Here is a 20,862-nt window from a genome sequence, read left to right on the forward strand (position 1 = left end):
GAGAAATTACATCAGAGACACAATCCCTCCGAGAACAGCGTGCCGAAAGCAGCCCATATGCTTAAGAAGACACCGGGAAAACAAGGACTGAAACTGTTATATCATTATATCCGTCCTCAACACTCACAGCAAGAAGAAGAAAATTCAACAGAGTGTCTGGATGCGCTCCGTGACATTATTCAGCGAAACACCTCAGTCAGTTTTCTCCTGAGATTATGTTAGTCAACGTTTTCTGTGCCAGAATCATTCATTATTTAGTTTTACATGACTTGACATCACTTACTTACATTTTCTGGTCTTTGCATATGAGTAACAGGATATATCATACTGTATGGCAATTAATTGTAAACACAAAGTCATAACTTTTAAACTATAATATGCTTTCAATATGTTATCACGCAGCTCTGCAAGTCAAGAGGTCAATCTGTCGTGTAGCAAATCATAATATGTCTCACTAGACACAGTAAACATCTACACATGCGTTTGTATGTACAGTATATGAACAGATGAACTCATTATTCTGCTGCTTTGCAATGCTAATATTATCCATCCTAACAAGCTGTTTCGGTGGATTGGTTTTAAAATGGTCTTCTGGAGGAAGTTATGAATGCTGAAATCTGTTTAAGATGCTGTGAGGCGTGTGGGTCAGCGGCTGTGTGTTTTTGACGAATGGTTTAATTCCTCCGTCCCTCATTTCTGCAGGAGTTTGTGACACTCCTGACCGCTTTGTTCAGCGTGAGCGATTACTCCATGAATATTCCCTCTCTTTCTCTCTCTCTCTTTGGCTGATAGCCCAGGGTTTATTTCGGAGGATAACTCATCTGGTTGCTCCAGAGTCGCTAGACTAAATTGGAAAGTCCTTTTCCGCTTTTGCAAGCTGTTAATTCCTCATCATTTGCATAACGTTACAGGTCGAGCATGCAATCAGACCTTGTAAATGCAACATATATATATATAGTTGGAATGACAAACATGAATAATTTTTTATGATCATGTTATGTTAGGTGTAGGGATGATTTTTGTGGTTATACATCACATATCTGAGATAAGGGAATCGTTTGCAGAAATGTATCATTGCATCAGTGTCTCATCAAAGGATGCTCTGCAGTGAGTGAATGGGTGCCGTCAGAATGAGAGTCTGATAAAAACATCACAAGTAATCTTGTTTGAATCAGAAGAGAAATCTGAACAGATCAAGCACCATTTAAAAGCCAAAACAGCTTTAAACAAATATATATTTTAGAACTGTTTTGGATTCGTAAACGAAGCTCGAGCATCGCGCAGATTTCTCTCCTGTTTGAGACAAAAACATCTTTTGAAGTTAAACGTCTTAATGCTGGATGTGTTTCAGGTTTTGTCTTCTCCAGATGTTCACTGATGGACTGGAGTGCTGTATATTATTGGGATGTTTTTATCAGACTCTCATTCTGACGGCACCCATTCACTGCAGAGACACTGATGCAATGCACATTTCTCCAAACCTGAAACATTCAACACAACTCGTGCATTAAACCTTGACTTCATAAGTGGAAAATATATGATGTGACCCATTTCAGTGTTTTAATATAACTAAGACACCACCATTAATCACTCGGTTATTTTTCCGCTTCTTATTTGTTGCTGTTGCTGTTTTGTATCTAATTTCCCTTCAGAGTTAGGTTAGGGAAGTTTCTCAGTTTGTCTATTTTTAGGTTTACTTTGCTAATTGGCCTACATTTTCACGCTGCAGTACTTTTAGTTTGATTTATTTCATTAATAGCCGTTTGGACGCTGAAATCTCGGCAGCTCTTAACGTAATGACTCTGTGGGAGGAGAGCAGAACTCACGCCTCAGCAGAAGTGCATCATGGGAAAGGAAACCAGCGTATATCACCTCTCCTTTAGTCTCGCTCGCTCTTTGTCTTTTCAGCTGTAAAAAAACAGATTTATGTTATATAAGTTGTATGTAAGTTATGTATGTGTGTGTGTGTGTGTGTGTGTGTGAAATGTGGCATACTGTGGTCTTTTTTTGTGAGATTCACCCTGTAAGTCTCAACAAGGACAGATTGAAAACACTGTGTGGGCTTCACATGTGTGCTATAATTAGTGAAATTAATATCAGCATGATATCTTTAAAAAAAATACTATATTATGATTTTTCTGCACACCAGCTGACCGAGGCATCTGTGCATTGTTATAAGCGGAGAACTTCAACTATGTGCCATGCTTTAGAAATATATGTCAGATTAATAAATAAAAAAGATATTATGCACTTAAAATTCTCACAGTATACTGACATTGATTTTGCTTGAGATAGTCATTGTTTTGAAGTCTATTTTTAATTTGTTTCTTTGAAAATATGCGTGTAAATAATGCTATGTATTTATATACTGATCCATTTTAGAAATATACACTTCCTTAAATATTAATGTTTAATTCATTCATTTAATTTATTTTTAGTTTAGCTAAAAACAGTGTGTACTATTATATATAATACTGCTTATATAATAATTCATTTTTAATGTATTTTACTTTGTCCACTCATAAAGAATGCATAAAATATGATTTTTGAGTAAAATAGAGACATAGATTTTATCTCAACTATCTGGAAAAACAACAATTCTTATTATCATTTAGTTTAACTTAAAGAAAGCTTAAATTAAACAGAATAAAATATATGTAGACATAAAAAACAATAGATGTTAAAAGTTAATTTAATTTAATTTAATTTAATTTAATTTAATTTAATTTAATTTAATTTAATTTAATTTAATTTAAGACTAATTAAACTAAACAAAAATGAAAATATAAAAAATTGCAAAAAATATTAATAAAAATATTAAAAAGATATTATAGTAGAATCTCAATGATATTAGATAGCAATGCCACTTATTGAAAAAAAGCAACTTTAAACCATTTCAGAGCAAATACAATAATATTTAGAAAAATAAGTAACGAGTGTCCTTTCTCAAGGTTGCTGTGTTTATATTGGTAGCTACTCTTAGGAGCACAAGTTTCCCTAAAAAACAGCAATAAAATAGATTTATGTTTTTAAACCACATTTATTCACAGCAGTAGTGTGCGTATCGAGTGCTGTGATCACCAAGAACTCTCATCTTTCTTCTTCTAAGACCTTCATTGATTCGAGAAAAACATTGATTGTGCATCTTGATGTCAATTCTCTCTTTTCACAGAAACTGCACGTGCTCAGAAAGACCCTGCAAGCGCTGATCTATCCCATCTCCTCCACCACGCCCCATAATTTCGAGGTGTGGACGGCCACGGCACCCACCTACTGTCACGAGTGTGAGGGTCTGCTGTGGGGCATCGCCCGGCAGGGCATGCGCTGCGCCGAATGCGGGGTCAAATGCCACGAGAAATGCCAGGACCTCCTGAACGCAGACTGTTTGCAGCGTGAGTCAGTCTTTCAGATTTCAGCCCTCTTTACCTGATCTCAGTGCTCCAGATCATCATGTAAGCAAGATGGAGAAGCTCAAATCCATCTTTAGAGAATGCAGATGGTCTTGTACTCACCTTTAAAACTTCTCAGTCAAGCATCACTATTACTTCTGCATTAAAATGGGTGTAAAAGTCTTTAAGATATAGATGCTAAGAGCTAGACACAAGACTTAAGGTGTTTTAAAATTAATCAATTAATTAAAATATTTATTCATTTATTTTCTGCTATCAAAATTACGGAGCCCCACACATGACATGCAAGAAAAAATAAATAAAACGTGTGCATGATTTACTAATTCGTTCCCTCAATGTACTAAAACATGCACACGATTACTATTGCGATTACTATTTATAAATCGAGTGAACGAAATAGTAAAATAGTAAATCGATTTAGCCTAATATTTTTTCCTTTATGTCATGTGCTGGGCTCCGTACAAAATGACTGATTTTATGTTTGCAATTTTACAGAATTTTGTGTAAGATATGTGATGTTGTTTTAACAATTGTTCTAATTCTAAATAAATAATATATAAAATGTATACATGAAATAGAAAAAAGAAAATGCAGAAAGCTTTAAAAAATGAATTAAACAAACAAAAGGTGCAAATTAAATAAAGGAAAAAATAAAGGTAGGTAATAATTGCAACTTGTATCTCGCAATTCTTTGAAATTCTGAGTTTACATCTTAAAATTCAGATTTTTTTGCACACAATTCTGACCTCTTCCCCAGAATTGCGAGGAGAAATGTATAAATTGTGAGATAAAAAGTCGCAATTGCCTTTTTTACCCTGATAAATTTTATGATATAAACAGAATTGCAAGATACAAATGCAGAATTGTGAGAAAAAAGCTCAACCCTGAGAAAAAATGACAAAATTATTATTTTTTTTATTCATTGTAAACTCATAATTCAGAGGAAAAAGTCAGAATTGAGAGAAAGTTAGAATTCTGAGTTTATTTCTAGCAATACTGACATATAAATTATGAGAATTATGTGAGATACAAAGTTTCTGTGGCAGAAACAAGCTTTTATTAAAAAAAAATATTTTTTTACAAATTACTACAGAAAAAATGCTAATAAAAAATCACTTCTGTGCATGAGTTAAATATACTGATCCTTATTAAAGCTACTAAAGTTATTCAGTCAAGAACAAGGAGTGATTTTCTCGTCTTTTGCTGTTTGATTAAAATGAAGGACACATATTAGACATCACACTAGCATGTCAATATCTCAGTAGCAATCTGCTTTTATGCAATTATTGTTGATCAATTATGTAAAATAAAAACAAAAGTGATTTTGTATCGTGTTTCACTGAATTGTGGAAAGCTGCAGAAACCTGAAAAACACTCCACAGCTATACTTTATCATTGTAACAGTGAGTTTTGCATGGGCGAACACTCATTTTTCTTCAGAAAGTGTAAGTCTGCTTTATCACGCTTCAAGCCCATAAGCAGTGCTCATCATATTGAATTGCTTTTGTCTCTCTGTCACATCACATGGCAGCTCTCGGCTCTGACGGTTTGCTTTCAGCAGCGGTTTGTTTTATTGTTTCTCGTGTCTGCCATTCAAACAGAATAACCATTTACTCTCATGGTAAGACTCTCAAACGTGCGCTAAAGTCAGTTGTGGCTGAGATATATGTGCTGGAGTTCCCTTAGAAAACCTCACAGACGTGGCCGTCTGCCAAAGACACAAATGGGCCTGAACAGAGAGAGATTTATTAAACGAGGCATCATATTTAGAGTAAGTGTGGGTTTAAATCTGTGTTTGGTTTGGCTTGTATGGTTTAGGAAAGAAAAACCTCAGTCGTTTCCAGGTTGCATGTGGGGCAAGACACCAGTAAAAAGTCACACTGTTTTATTCCCACATCCTCTTGAACACTGAATGAATGATTAATTTGTTAGGGTGCCTAGATATACAGTATACAGTCATTTGTGCTCCATTAAGTCATCTTGAGATGTGCAATAATACATATACTTCAAAATCAACTAAGGGACTACATACTGTATGTACAATTTAGAAACCTGTGTTATTAGTGGCACATTAAATGTGATTAAACTGCAGTCAATATGGTTATGTTCTTTATTCTCTTTACTTAAAAGTAATATTTGAGACTAAAGACAAACTTTAGGTTGGCTTGAGAAGGTCTGGTGAAGCTGTGCTAAAGGCATGAAAGTTTAGAAAGATAGAGATATGTTGCTAGTATGTTTTAAGCATCGATTAACATGTTGCTAGCATGTTTCTAATGTCCACAATGTTGCTATCACAATGCAAACATATTTTAGCATTTTGTTAAAATGATTTAGCATGTTTTAGCATATTTACCATACTCCTAGCATGTTTTAGCATGTTTATCATGTTGTTATCATTTTGCTAGCATGTTTTTAGAATGATTAACCTGTTGCTAGCATGTTGATAACATGATAAGCATGTTGCTAGCTTGATTGCCATGAATGTTTTTAGCATGATTAGCATGTTGCTAGTATGGTGAGCATGTTTCTGACATATTTACTATGTTGCTAGCACACTGCAAACATATTTTAGCATTTTGTTAACATGATATAACATTTTTTAGCATGTTTTAGCATGATTACCATACTCCTAGCATGTTTTAGCACGTTTATCATGTTGTTATCATTTTGCTAGCATGTTTTTAGAATGATTAACCTGTTGCTATCATGTTGATAACATGATAAGCATGTTGCTAGCTTGATTGCCATGAATGTTTTTAGCATGATTAGCATGTTGCTAGTATGGTGAGCATGTTTCTGACATATTTACTATGTTGCTAGCACACTGCAAACATATTTTAGCATTTTGTTAACATGATATAACATTTTTTTAGCATGTTTTAGCATGATTACCATACTCCTAGCATGTTTTAACATGTTTATCATGTTGTTATCATTTTGCTAGCATGTTTTTAGAATGATTAACCTGTTGCTATCATGTTGATAACATGATATGCATGTTGCTAGCTTGATTGCCATGAATGTTTTTAGCATGATTAGCATGTTGCTAGTATGGTGAGCATGTTTCTGACATACTTACCATGTTGCTAGCACATTGCAAACATATTTTAGCATATTTAGCAAAAATGATTTAACATGTTTAGCATGATTAGCATTTTCCTAGCATGTTTTATCATGAATAGGATGATTATAGCATGTTTTTAGCATGATTGACCATTAGCATGGTTTAACACCTTTCTAGTATGTGTAACTTGATTAGCATGTTAACATGTTGTTAGCACAATTAGAATGTTCCTAGTATGTTATTTCCTGTTTAGCATGTTTCTAGCATGTTTTTAAAATTAACACATTGCTAACATATTTTAGCATTTTTAACATGTTTTTAGCCTGATTTCACATGTTGCTAGCACATTGCCTACGTAGTATTTTAACACGATTAGCATGTTTTTTAACCAAAAATGTAGGTACTTAGAGGTACATTTATGTACACTAGCATTAGAATGGAGCATTAGAATCGAGCATGATGTGTTTTTCAATAACTTGCATACTATTTAGTGTAATGGCAGCTCATATTAGCTGTGATGATGTAAATCACTCTGCAGGTGCTGTGGAGAAGAGCTCAAAACACGGAGCCGAAGACAAAACCCAAAACATTATCATGGCTATGAAGGAACGGATGAAGATCAGGGAGAAGAACCGGCCCGAGGTGTTCGAGGTGATCCAGGAGATGTTTCAGCTCTCAAAGGAAGACGTCAACGCTCACCTGAAGACGGCCAAACAGGCAGTGCTGGAGGGAACGTCCAAGTGGTCTGCTAAAATCACCATCACAGGTGAGCAATGACTGACTCTCACATCACCTAACAAGAGCATGAACACATTCAACACACAAAAACAAAATGAGAATTAGCTTAACGATTATGTCAAAATGCATGCAAATGATAATATAGGCTCACATGAAACTAGACTTTTATATTTCTGAAATATTTTATCTAAAATTATTATTGCTATAGAGTTATATGTCCTATACATAATTATCAATTACAAATTATAAGGTTATTATTTTGGTAAAAGTATTATATGATAAAATGATATCTAATGTAATAAAACAAAATCTAGGAAATAATTATTTTGCCGATTAAATATAGGCTGAGTATGTTCTTGAAAATGTGTATTGTATTTTATATTATTTTGTATTCATTAATGAACTCATTATTGGTGTTTATATATTATATTTATATAGTATATTTAATATAATATATATAAAATGTATTGTTATTAATATTATTATTATTATTATTATGAAGAATAAATATATACTATAGATTTTCTTTTCATTATTTATTATGATTATTGTTATAATATATTATATAATTATACATAATGTAACATTTCTTGTTTTTTTTGTGTTTTTTTTTTTTGGTGTTAAACATTGTAAAATGAGAAAATAATATGTTAAATATATCGTCTGATCATGTTCTTGAAGTTTCATTTCACTTTATATTAAATTAATATTTTAATATATATTTTTCTTTTAATAATTTAAAATTCTTTAGGATTATTATAATGCTATATTATATTAATGTAACAGATTTTATATAAAATATTTTTTTATGTATTTATTTCTTAGTTGTTGGTGTTATGTATGTTTCCTGAGATTCACTCCGTGTGCGTCTCTATGTTTGCGACTGGAAGAGACAGTGCTGCTCAGTTTAATTTGGGAAGTGTGCCGAGAGTTTTGCTTGTTTTCTGACAGCTGAAACATAGTCACATAGAGTCATAAAGAACCATTTCTGTTCATCTTCAGATGCACGTCCTTGCATTGCTCTGTTTCAGTCATCTTTGCTCTTCCAGAAGTCGTTGTATTAGTTCAGTTATCTGCAGGTAAAGTTTTCTCTGTGTGTGTAACAGTGATGCTCCTTCACCTGACTTTGAGGGTCAACAGAGACTGTGAATTATTGCCAAGCTTGCAACGCTGCCAGAGTGTCAATAGAACAAAGAGAGAATAACAGCTCTCTGCTTTAATTTATCCTGGCGTACGATCGAATCTCCCGTTTTGGAAAGCATTCATATAATGATTTATTTATCAAGGGCTCCATAAACACTGGGCTCTGTGAATTCTGATTTAGATTGACTGATGCATTAATTTGCTTCTGTTTCTGTCTTGTTTTGCAATAAAATGTCTACATATTAACATTTATTTAAAAAATCCTTGAGACGTAAAAATGCTTGTTTCAGAGAATCAACTTGAATTACCTTTATTTTATAAAATTTACTAAACGAAACTTATTTTCTTGTAATTAATGTATTTTTATTAGCCGTTGCCAATTTTTTAAAAGTATAAATCAAACTAAATTTTCTGTGGTGTATTAAGCCTGTTTTCACTATGGAATTAAAAAATATTGGTAATTTCGATTTTTTTATCTCTCAATTCAGACTTTTTTTTTTTTGTAGTTAGAAGTGTATATACTGAAATTCTCACTTTAATGTATATCTTGCAAATCGAAGGAAAAAAGTGCAGAATTGCAAGATATAAACTTTTTTATATTGAAATTTGTAAAAAAAAAAAATCTGAATTCTGTTTAAGTCTCTCAGTTGTTGTTGTTTTTTGCCACAGATTTAAAAAACAAAGATAATTGCATCTTTTTTTTTCTCAGAATTATGACTTTTTTTCCCTCACAACCCTGAGTTTTATATCTTGCAATTCAGACATTTTTTTTTTTATTCCAAGTTTTTTATTTGCCAAAGGGATAAGAACCATAGGCTTAATTATGTATTATTTCTAAAAACTTCTAAAGTACTTCTCAAATTTTTTATTTCTCACGTGCATTCATCATAATTTTTTAAGAAATAAACACACATCTGGAAACACACACAAACACTCTTTCTTTCAATCCAGCTAAACTATCCGGACTATATCACCCTCTTCAACCGGCCTGGTGACATTGCACCAATCTCTTTCTGTCTCCAAACCCAAGGATATATGTTCCCTGAATAATTTAGCACCCTGCTCATTCATAATTAATGAGACGAGAGCTTCCTGTGAGCTACTATTGGCTCTGTGACGAATGGCATCCCCATTGACTGAGTTCAGTGCCACTCAGGCTACACACTGCTTTTATGTTGTATTACTGCACATTCGTCTCTTTTGAATAGACTTTTTAGTTATTATTGGTGCAGTACATACAAGTTCAAGGATCTATTGTGTTCCTACACTGAAAAGAATAAATAGCTGTGAAAGTATTGTCACTTAGAAAGTGTAAACAGATAATATTTGAAGTTGAAGTTGAAGAGCTTGTGCACGTTAAAACAGCTGTCAGGACAGGAGAGTTAGTTTTTTACTGACATACAGCCTAAAAGCATCTCTATTGCAGTCAGAGCACTGGCTATAATCCGGCTATAATCCATCCTTCTCAATGTGCTTTATATTGCTTTGTGTACTAAAACAAGTTTAGAGATGTGCAGTTCTTCAGACAGCAGTGTTTAATCTCCCATGCAAATGCTTGCTTCATGAATGCCCTGTTCAAACAACATTGTCTTTTTTTTCTGTCTTTCTTCTCTAGTTGTATGTGCTCAAGGTTTGCAAGCCAAAGACAAGACGGGCTCAAGCGACCCCTACGTCACTGTACAAGTGGGGAAGACCAAACGCAGGACCAAAACCGTTTTTGGCAATCTCAACCCAGTCTGGGAGGAGAAGTTCTTCTTGTGAGTCTCACAGAAAGCAGATGTGTTTTCTGTTTATTTAGTGTTGCAACGTGCCTCTAACATTGTGCTGAGATGGTAAGGAAACAGATGAATTTGCACGGCATTTAGATGCAAAGTCTTTGACGTAAGCAACAAAAGATTTGGGATTTTTGAGGAAACTTGAAGCTTATTTATTTGGCTGTTCTAATCATGCATGTTTATGTAACCTGATGCATTTTCATTTTCAATGCATTCAGCATTGTTTTTCCCTTGTATCCATCAGAACAGACCTGAGGCTCATTTTTAGGGCGTGAGCCACAAGATCCACTGCGTCGACTGAGGATGAAAACGCTTTTATACGATTATTGGACACTCTTATGCAGTGAAGCTTTTTAAAATTAGGTTGAACTCAAAGGGCAGGGACGCCGTTTCCATTTCACAACATTTCTGCCACTCAGTCACAAACAAATTTTCAAATGGCATATGAATTATTCAAAGTAGCCTTTCATTAATTTGACATTTTCTGTAGAGCCCTTCCATTACGAGTATGAATATTTTTTCGGTTGATAGTCAAAGGAGCTTTTTGCACTATATGAAAAAGCTTTTCGGGTCATAAATGAGGAGTAATGGAAATCATTTGTATTCCCGTTGGCTTTGTCATGCTCTCATGGGACTGCTTCTTTTCATATTTCTGATAGTATATCCTTGAGGCTTCTGCAGTCATGGGTGTTGCTTTATATCGAGGCTGGACTCACTGTCCTCTTCCATTCATAATCCTTTGTTCCCTTTTGATGTTTCTGATGATAGACAAACCCATTAAATCAGAAGTCTGAGACCTACAACACTTCTGAGTGTGGGAATGTTGTACAGTCCAGACAGAACTTTATTTCTTGTGAGGTTTTGGCTGAACTGGAGGAGTGACACGAGGTTGTTCCTGATTGTTACTTGCTCTTTCATTAAGTTTTTGCTGAGCACATTATGAGATCCATCCGTTTAAAATTTATCCATCCACTGATGGTTGGATGGATGAATGGATTGGCGGATGACTGTGGATAGATGGGTAGATAGTTGGATGGATAGATAGATGTATAGTTGGATGGATGGATGAATGCATTAATATATGGATAGATGGATGATGGATGGATGAATGGATAATTGAATGGATGGATAGATAGATGGATAGTTGGATGGATGGATGAATGCATTAATATATGGATAGATGGATGATGGATGGGTGGATGAATGCATTAATATATGGATAGATGGATGATGGATGGATGAATGGATAATTGAATGGATAATTGAATGGATGGATAGATAGATGGATAGTTGGATGGATGGATGAATGCATTAATATATGGATAGATGGATGATGGATGGGTGGATGAATGCATTAATATAGGGATAGATGGATGATGGATGGATGAATGGATAATTGAATGGATGGATAGATAGATGGATAGTTGGATGGATGGATGAATGCATTAATATATGGATAGATGGATGATGGATGGGTGGATGAATGCATTAATATAGGGATAGATGGATGATGGATGGATGAATGGATAATTGAATGGATGGATAGATAGATTTATAGTTGGATGGATGGATGAATGCATTAATATATGGATAGATAGATGATGGATGGATGGATGAATGCATTAATATAGGGATAGATGGATGATGGATGGATGAATGGATAATTGAATGGATGGATAGATAGATGTATAGTTGGATGGATGGATGAATGCATTAATATAGGGATAGATGGATGATGGATGGATGAATGGATAATTGAATGGATGGATAGATAGATGGATAGTTGGATGGATGGATGAATGCATTAATATATGGATAGATGGATGATGGATGGATGAATGGATAATTGAATGGATGGATAGATAGATGTATAGTTGGATGGATGGATGAATGCATTAATATAGGGATAGATGGATGATGGATGGATGAATGGATAATTGAATGGATGGATAGATAGATGGATAGTTGGATGGATGGATGAATGCATTAATATATGGATAGATGGATGATGGATGGATGAATGGATAATTGAATGGATGGATAGATAGATGTATAGTTGGATGGATGGATGAATGCATTAATATAGGGATAGATGGATGATGGATGGATGAATGGATAATTGAATGGATGGATAGATAGATGTATAGTTGGATAGTTGGATAAATTAAAATATTGTATTGGTGGATATATTGATGAATGGATTGAAGGATGGGTATATGGATGGAGGGATTGATATATGGATGGATGGATAGTTTGTGGGTGGATAGATGAATAGATGAAAGGAGGAATGGGTGAAAGATGGATTAATGGATAGGTATATGGATGGATGGATGGATTGATGAATGGATAGTTGGATGATAAAAAGAATGGATTGGTGGCTATATTGATGGTACTGTATATTGATATATTGATGGATGGACAAAAGGATGGATATATGGATGGATGGATAGTTGATAGTAAATTAAATGATGGATGAAGGGATGGGTGAATGATGGATTGATGGATAGGTATATGGATGGATGGATAGATGGATTGATGATTGATGGATAGGTAAACTATATGGATTGGATGGAGGAATGAAAGGATGGATGAACAGATGGGTGGATGAATGGATAGATGAATGGGTGGTTGGATGGATGGATAGTTGGGTGGGTGGATTTATGAATAGATGGATTGATGCATGAATCCCTGTGTCTTGAGGCAAATCAAATGCAAAATTAATGCTCATGAATCTAAATGTTTCCAGTTATTCAGTTCAGAATATTTCTGTTTTTCACACAAAAAGTAATTTTACATCACTGGAGTCATGGTTTAAACACCAAATGATGTGCTTATTTTTTGGATCAAGTACTATACACAACTATTTTCTTTTGCTTCACACCATTAAATACCATTTTATTATTTAAGTCTGCTCTGTATTATTGTATTTCTTCATCTCTGTCATGACTGAACAACCTAAAACAGTTAAACATCAGTACCACAGTCATTCACATCATCTGGTGAGCAAACAGAACAAAACTCCAGTCTTTTAGCCTGTATTACATAGGAGAAAACATTGCTGGTGCCTTCAATATTAAAGCACTGGATCCAGACACAGATACCAGCGCTGGAGCGATCTGATGTTATATTGTACTTCAGCTGTGCTGTGTTGTTGCTGTGAGGAAGATTGCTGGATTATTAGAGCTATAGCACATCTTATACGACCCCTAATCCTCATCGCACACTTTAATTTTCCATTTCAATCCGAGAGTGCAATCTTTATCCTGAGAGAAATGCCAGCCTCAGCCTGTGGAGGAGGGTTTCTCATCTTTAATGGATTGTTCTATATCATAAAAAGCAATGTTTGTTTGTTTATTTATTTGTTATAACATGTATTTTAAAGTATTTTTAAAATATAAAAAAAAAACCTGTGGATGGAGGGATGGATATATGGATGGATGGATAGTTTGTGGGTGGATAGATGAATGGAGGAATGGGTGAAAGATGGATTAATGGATAGGTATATGGATGGATGGATGGATGGATGGATGGATGGATGGATGGTTGGATGAATGGATAGTCGAATGATGAAAAGAATGGATTGGTGGCTATATTGATGATATATTGATGGATGGACAAATGGATGGATATATGGATGGATAGTTGATAGTAAATGAAAGGATGGATGGAGGGATGGGTGAATGATGGATTGATGGATAGGGATATTGATGGATGGATTGATTGATGAATAATGAATTGATGGATAGATACACTATATGGAGGGGATGGAGGGATGAAAGGATTGATGGAGAGATGGGTGAATGGATGGATGAATGAATAGATGAATGTGTGGATTTATGAATAGATGGATTGATGCATGAATCCCTGTGTGTTGAGGCAAATCAAATGCAAAATTAATGCTCATGAATCTAGGGGAAAGAGTTAAAATAGGGGTTTGATACTCCTATTTTCTGTCTTATTCTTTTTCTCTTTCTGTTTATCTCTCTTTCTCTTTCTAAATAGCTGCAGTGCTCATCTTTCATCTCAACTTTTACTTGATTGCTGGCTCCCGTGGGATTTTTTTCTGACTGGTGCAGTGGGGAGGAAAGGGTTAATGTGAGGCTGGCAGACCAAGCCCTTTAAATTGGTTTTCTGTTGAAGCATCTACATAATGTTTAGAAGCAATGTCCTCAAGCTCCTGGGACTGTCGGATTTGGTCATGTCACAGCACGCTCATGTCGCCTGCAGAATCAGTGCATAACTTCCTCTTTAAGCGCATGAGATCAGTGGAGGAAGTAAAGCGTGCATTACTCAGAGCACATCACTCTCACAGCAGCCATCAACAGCCATTAACACTGTCATACCCTGCATGAGAGTGTTTCGGGTGAAATGACCATCGAACACCCCTAATGGATCCCACCCAACAACACTCAGCAGGATCCTTACTGATGCTTACCCACACAAGACTTGCTATTACTGCTGCTCCTAATCAGCACTACAGATCTGAACAAATGCATCACTACTGTCGGTCAAAAGCGCCAATACTTTAGTATTAAGTTGCTAAAAAATTATAATTATACAATTATGTATCTATTTATTCAAAAAGTTTTTTTTTTTCCTTTTAAAGGACATGGCACACCAAGGTTTTCTTTTGTTAACACTGATACATATATTAAATTCATACAATAAAATAGGCAATATTGGGCATTTTGTCCTGAAAAACGTGAAAGCTATCAGTTTTTTTTTTTTTTTTTTTTTTTTTGCTGGATAATTTAGCTTTAATAAATTGGCTTACAATTTACTAATATATTATCTTATATATTATATGTATCAAATATTATATATATATATATATATATATATATATATATATATATATATATATATATATATATATATATATATGTAATATATATATATATATATGTAAATCATGTTTTTTATTATTTTATCATGTTTTTGTGTTAATTAACTAGTATTTTTTAAATATTTTTTTCCTTATCAAACAATCTGTTTTGCAAATGAACTCTTATGTAAACAAAAACCTTTATTTTGGATGTGATTAATCATTATTCATATTTTGACATCACTAATATATATATATATATATATATATATATATATATATATATATATATATATATATATATATATAAGAAAAACTGGGGCTGAAGAATATAGAGCTGAAACTGAGAAACACACACACATCTATAGTGAATATTAAAGAAAAGATCCCGCTCTCTTGCTGTTGTACTGTGTGTGTGTGTGTCTGTGGTCGACCTGGTGCTGGTGTGAGAAATGAGAAATGTGACAGGTAATTACATCCAGTCTGTGACTTACTTGAGCAGTAAAGTGTGAGGCCGGGCTGTATTGTGAGTACGGTTGCATCTAAAGGCCGCTGTTAGACACAACAAGCAGCGACGGGCCTTTAACCCACACTGAAACAGCCTCAAGTGTCTCATCACTGTTAGAACACGCCCACCTTCTGCTATTGGACGAGCAAAGGCATAGTTCCGCCCCAAACTCATTCCATTGGTTGATTCAGTGATGCAGCGTCTGCCTGGTCAGGATATATATTCATATAATTATTTGAGCAATATAAAGTTGCATTTTCAGCTCTAAGTGAAACAGAAAGTGTGTAGGAAATCACATCATCTCATGATAAATATCAGAGTCTGTAGTGTGATGAGAAATGATGGATTAAGAAGGATTTATGCAGGATTAATGGAGAAATGTATATTTTGAAAGGAGCTCTTTTTCAAAGACAGAAAGGCATTAGAGAGAGAGTGGAAGCCTTTCTCAGGTTGATAGTCTTTCTCTGTCATAATAGCAGGTGAAACACATTCAGTGATCTTCACACTAGGTGTTTTAATATCAGCTGATCAAGAGCTGCTAGAAATCTCTCGGAAACCTTCTGTTGTGGTGTATTTTCTCTTCTCACCTTGCTTTTTTGCTGCTAGTTGTGAAACATGACAGCAGATGGAAGTCGATCTGTGACGATGACTAAGTTCTCTTTTGCAACTCGTCCACCTAAAAGTGTGGCTAGTCTCATTTGCATATTAGCATACTTTCTGGATTAGCCTTAAACAAAAACGTTCTAGTGCTTTCAAGCAAACTTCAATGAAATGCAGAAACTGGGCTCATTTCTCTCGTTTTTAAAAAAAGAATAGATTTTGGTTTAGCAGACTGTTTATGAGGACACACTTTGCTGGAGTAGCCGATGCATCGCTATATTTGAGGATTTGGACATTTGCAAGGCTTTTTTAAAATACTTGAAATGTCACTTAGGTGAATATATTCCCCAACTTTCGTCTGCACACATTGAATCCTTTTTGGTGTGACTCTGGTCAGTCGTTTTTGTGAAGAGACATCTATTTCACAGCGGCTCGGTCTTCGAGCTAAAGCAAAAATAGGATGATTGCTGAAGATTGAAAACCTGGACTCAAGTGTGAGTACACAAATTTATTAAAACTTCAAATGTGTTCTGCCTTACAAGTCAACACACTGAGAAAAGTTATGAGAAATTTTGTCAGTAAATTTCAAAAAACCTTCACTTATTCATTAAGCCATTTATTTTTTACTTTCACTGCATCTTCAAAAGTTTGAAGATAATTATTTAATGTTTTTAATTGGCTCTCTTCCGCTCACCAAGGATGCATTTATTTGATCACAAAATGCAGTAAAAATTGTGAAATATTATTACAACTTAAAATATCTGTTTTCTTTGTGGATATCTGTGAAACTCTAATTTATTTCTGTGATGCCCCGCTGTATTTTCAGCATCATTCCTCCTGTCGTGAGTCACATGATCTTCAGAAATCATGAAAATATGCTGCTCAAGAAACATTTCTGATTATTGTCAATGTTGAAAACAGTTTATATGTTTGTGGAAACCGTGACACTTTTTATTTTTCAAGATTCACAGATGAATAGAGAGTTTTCATTTGAAATAGAAATTACATTATAAATGCCTTTATTTATTTGAATGCACTCTTGCTGAATAAAATAGTTCATTTCTTAGTGAACCCAAACTTTTTAAAAGTTAGTGTCAGACCTGATCTCTCTATAATAAAGCACAGTCGTTCATGTTTGTCTGGCCCTCTCTGCGATCAGTTTTGCGATCAGGCGTAAGATCTGTCTGTGAGCCCCTCTCTCTCTCTCTATTCTCTCCTCCACTGGAGAGACAGACATGGAGACGGACCACAGGAGGCTAAGTGCCCTGTTTGGAGATTCAGTGGAGCATATGACCTTTAAAAGGAGTTCGGCAAACAGCTCGCCACTCTTCTGGCAGCTCGTGTGTGTGTGTGTGTGTGTGTGGATTTTCTTGGCTGTACTTTAGGGACAAAACTGTCCCTTGACGTATGCTAAACAACAAAAGACTTCCCTTTGGGGGCGTCCTCAAAGTTAAATTGGCTTTTCATGAGAAGGAAAACCACAAATGAGATCTATTTTTTCCTAGAGAGCAGTGCAATCAAATGGGGATTTTAAAGATTTTTAATCTGTGCTCAGATTTCCTGAGATACCAAACTGCAGTAATGCAATCAAAATAAAGAGATTAAACATTTAACCTGCTGTCCACCTTTATTTTATGCACTTCAAAAAATATGTTCTTTCTCAGTATTTTTGTCTTTTGAGATATTCATGCTGTTCTTTCCAGGTTATATTGTACCCTAAAATGAAAGACAATATATATATAAGGCATAACAATGCATATAGAAAAAATTGCATATTTTAGGATCTTTAAAATATTTTATATTGTGACTTTTTGTTAAAATTATTTTCACTTCCTCTGTTTTTGTTACTGTAATGTGGAGAAAACCTAATTATATATATATATATATATATATATATATATATATATATATATATATATATATATATATATATATATATATATATATTTATTTTATTTTTATTTATTTTTTAATTATTATTATTATTTTTAATTATTATTATTATTATTATTATTTTTACTCCAAAATAAAAATGTAAAACAAAATAATCATTTAAAAATAAAAATATATAAATCAATAAAAATTTAAACAAAGATTTTTTTCCAAGTTTCCAAATATCTTATCTTATTTACTCCAAAATAAAAATGTAAAATAAATTATCATTAAAAAAAAATTCGAAACATATAAATCTCTCAATCTTTATTTTATACACTGAAAAATAAATAAATACATAAAAATTTAAACACCTTTTTTTCCAAGTTTCAAAATATCTTATCTTGTTCTTAGCAAAATTACTTAAAAAAAATCAAAATGACGTATCAAAATGAAGTGTGTTCGAGCTGAAATAAAATATCTGCCAGTGGGATCAGAAAAATAAACTAAATTTAAAGCTCAATCATGCTTGTTTATCTTATCCCAATTTCAAATATTTGTTAATTATTTTAAGCAAAACATCACTTTATTTTGATGCATTTGATGATAAAGTAATTTTGCATCTTCCCTTGAAATCCAAACCCAAGGAACTCTCTCAAAGAGACTTGCATTCAACAAAACAGTAAATGTGTCTTGATTTAAGAATCTTAAGATATTTGTACTTGAAAACACGAGTTACTGATCAGCTAATGTTTTATGATATATGGGGAATTGTATGAGAAGCATCTTTGCGTGATGCTCTTCTCTGTCTGTCTCCGTCAGTGAGTGTCATAACGCTACAGACCGTATAAAGGTCCGTGTGTGGGATGAAGACGACGACATAAAGTCCAGAGTAAAGCAGCACTTCAAGAAGGAATCTGATGATTTCCTGGGTCAGACCATCATCGAGGTGCGCATGCTGAGCGGGGAGATGGACGTCTGGTATAATCTCGGTATGTTGTTATGATTCTTCAAGGTCTTTATGAAATGTCTGTAACACACTTTGGTTAAAATTCCTAATTTGTCGTGCCAAACAACACCCTTTTTACCAGGTCAAAAACAGCTCTGTTCACAGCGACTCGTTTTGGTGCATGTCTCTTTAAATGCTAATGAGATCTCCTCACCCCGCCCCTCTCTTCAAAGGGGCGTGTCAATAGAAGACACATGAATATATCCATATATGGCTTGAAGGTGGCCTTTTTAAGAACTTTCAAAGCCTTCCCCCGCCCCAGAATGACAAGTAAATAAATAAATAAAATTAAATAAATAAATAATGCAATTACCTTTAATTGATCTTTACAACATTTAAAATAATTTCAGTTATTAAACAGCTATTCACACTCTGGTACATATGTAGAATTATTATTATTATTATTGTATTTTATATAATTTATATGCATCCTTATTCTTCTCCAATAAATGATAATTTTTTTATTAATTTTATTTCTTAGCAAACTTGATTATTTTATGCAAAACTTTGAATTGCAGTTATGTATAAAATGTTATATAAATAAACTTTGCATTGCCTTTATATCATGTATTATATTATTATTTTTATTTCTTTAATTCTGTCGGTGATGAGAATTTAGGCTTTTAGTTATATGCCTAAAATATATATATATATTTTTTTTTTTCTGGCTATAAAAAAATGATAATTATCTTTTTTTCACATTAAATTAATGGGAATGTAGGCAGGAAATGTGTTTAGAAAAACGTTGTCAGTGCAAAAAGAAATGTCTCAATGTAAAATAATATTTTGGGGTGATTTTAAGGTGACATGACTCTCTGAGCTTTACTTTGTTAGATTCACCCAAAGTGACTTTAAAAAAAGGGCAGCCTAAAAGAAGTAAATTTTGTGTCAAATTCCAGTCCTTCCAGCTTCACCTCTTTAATACCTTTGAAAGCAAGTTGAAGAGTTTTGTTCTGGTGCAGATGGTCTAATTGTTCCACAGAGAATGGTTTCTGCTGTTTTTGATGCTTTATTTGTTGCATTGTGGGATTGTTTTGCTTGGCTCGGAGCAGAAGCGTGTGGTTCAGAGCGTGACTCGGGCCAAACCCAAGCGCTGATATCTGCTCGCTCCTTCTCCATCTGTCCATGTGAGAAAACTCCGCTGCGGTCGCAGACCAGACATCAATCAGAGAAATTAAAACATCTATAAAACAAGATGTGTGGAGTATTATCTGCAAAGAATCCTTTCATATCATGCATTAGTTTAAACACAGCTACTGAATGTCTCAGATTTCAAATCAGCATGAAATTGCACTGTTTATACTTACTTAACACACATTTCATGCATGTTATTGCAAAGGAAGAATCTCACATTACTGTAAACACACTGTACTGCAGCTTCTGTTTCTGGGCTTCAGTGCTCAAGGCTCAAATTAAACATTTGGGAAAATGGTGCACCATACCAGTCATTAAGAATACAGCGTGTCGTTTCTGTCTTCTGTTCACATGCTCATTGTGTGTTCAGAGAAGCGGACGGATAAGTCGATGGTTTCGGGGGCCATCAGGCTGAAGATCAGTGTGGAGATGAAGGGAGAAGAGAAGGTGGCTCCTCCTCACGGACAGTACACATGTTTACACGAGGTGCGTCTGACATCACTATCACCGAAATACACTGCAACTATCAGATTCTTGTTTTACATATAAAATATTCATATTATATTATATAACATAAATATGATATATTGTGAATAGATATTAAACAAATATTAAATTATATTATAAATATAGTTTAAATGTCATTAAGCCTCGTTTAATATCGCTTGGTTGGGTGAAAAAAAAGTGTAAAATAAACATAAAAACGTGAGTGTATTTGTATAATATTTAGTTGACTTTGTTTTAAGATTGTTTAGAAAAAAAAACTACTTTTAGAACAGGACAA

At 34.0% G+C, this 20,862-nt stretch overlaps 1 protein-coding gene across 3 annotated transcripts in view; it reads left to right on the forward strand.

Moving 5' to 3' along the window:
* unc13c (unc-13 homolog C (C. elegans)) overlaps positions 1–20,862 on the forward strand; it is a 121,088-nt gene that overhangs the window by 20,794 nt on the left and 79,432 nt on the right. For all 3 annotated transcript variants that reach the window (XM_026286981.1, XM_026286982.1, XM_026286983.1), the window contains 5 exons: positions 3,173–3,392; positions 7,013–7,240; positions 9,971–10,112; positions 18,758–18,927; positions 20,449–20,564. In XM_026286981.1, the coding sequence (XP_026142766.1) occupies positions 3,173–3,392; positions 7,013–7,240; positions 9,971–10,112; positions 18,758–18,927; positions 20,449–20,564 (876 nt within the window). The remainder of the gene's footprint in view (positions 1–3,172; positions 3,393–7,012; positions 7,241–9,970; positions 10,113–18,757; positions 18,928–20,448; positions 20,565–20,862) is intronic.

The sequence above is a fragment of the Carassius auratus genome, chromosome 18 (genome assembly GCF_003368295.1).
Source record: "Carassius auratus strain Wakin chromosome 18, ASM336829v1, whole genome shotgun sequence".
NCBI classification, from domain to species: Eukaryota; Metazoa; Chordata; class Actinopteri; order Cypriniformes; family Cyprinidae; genus Carassius; species Carassius auratus.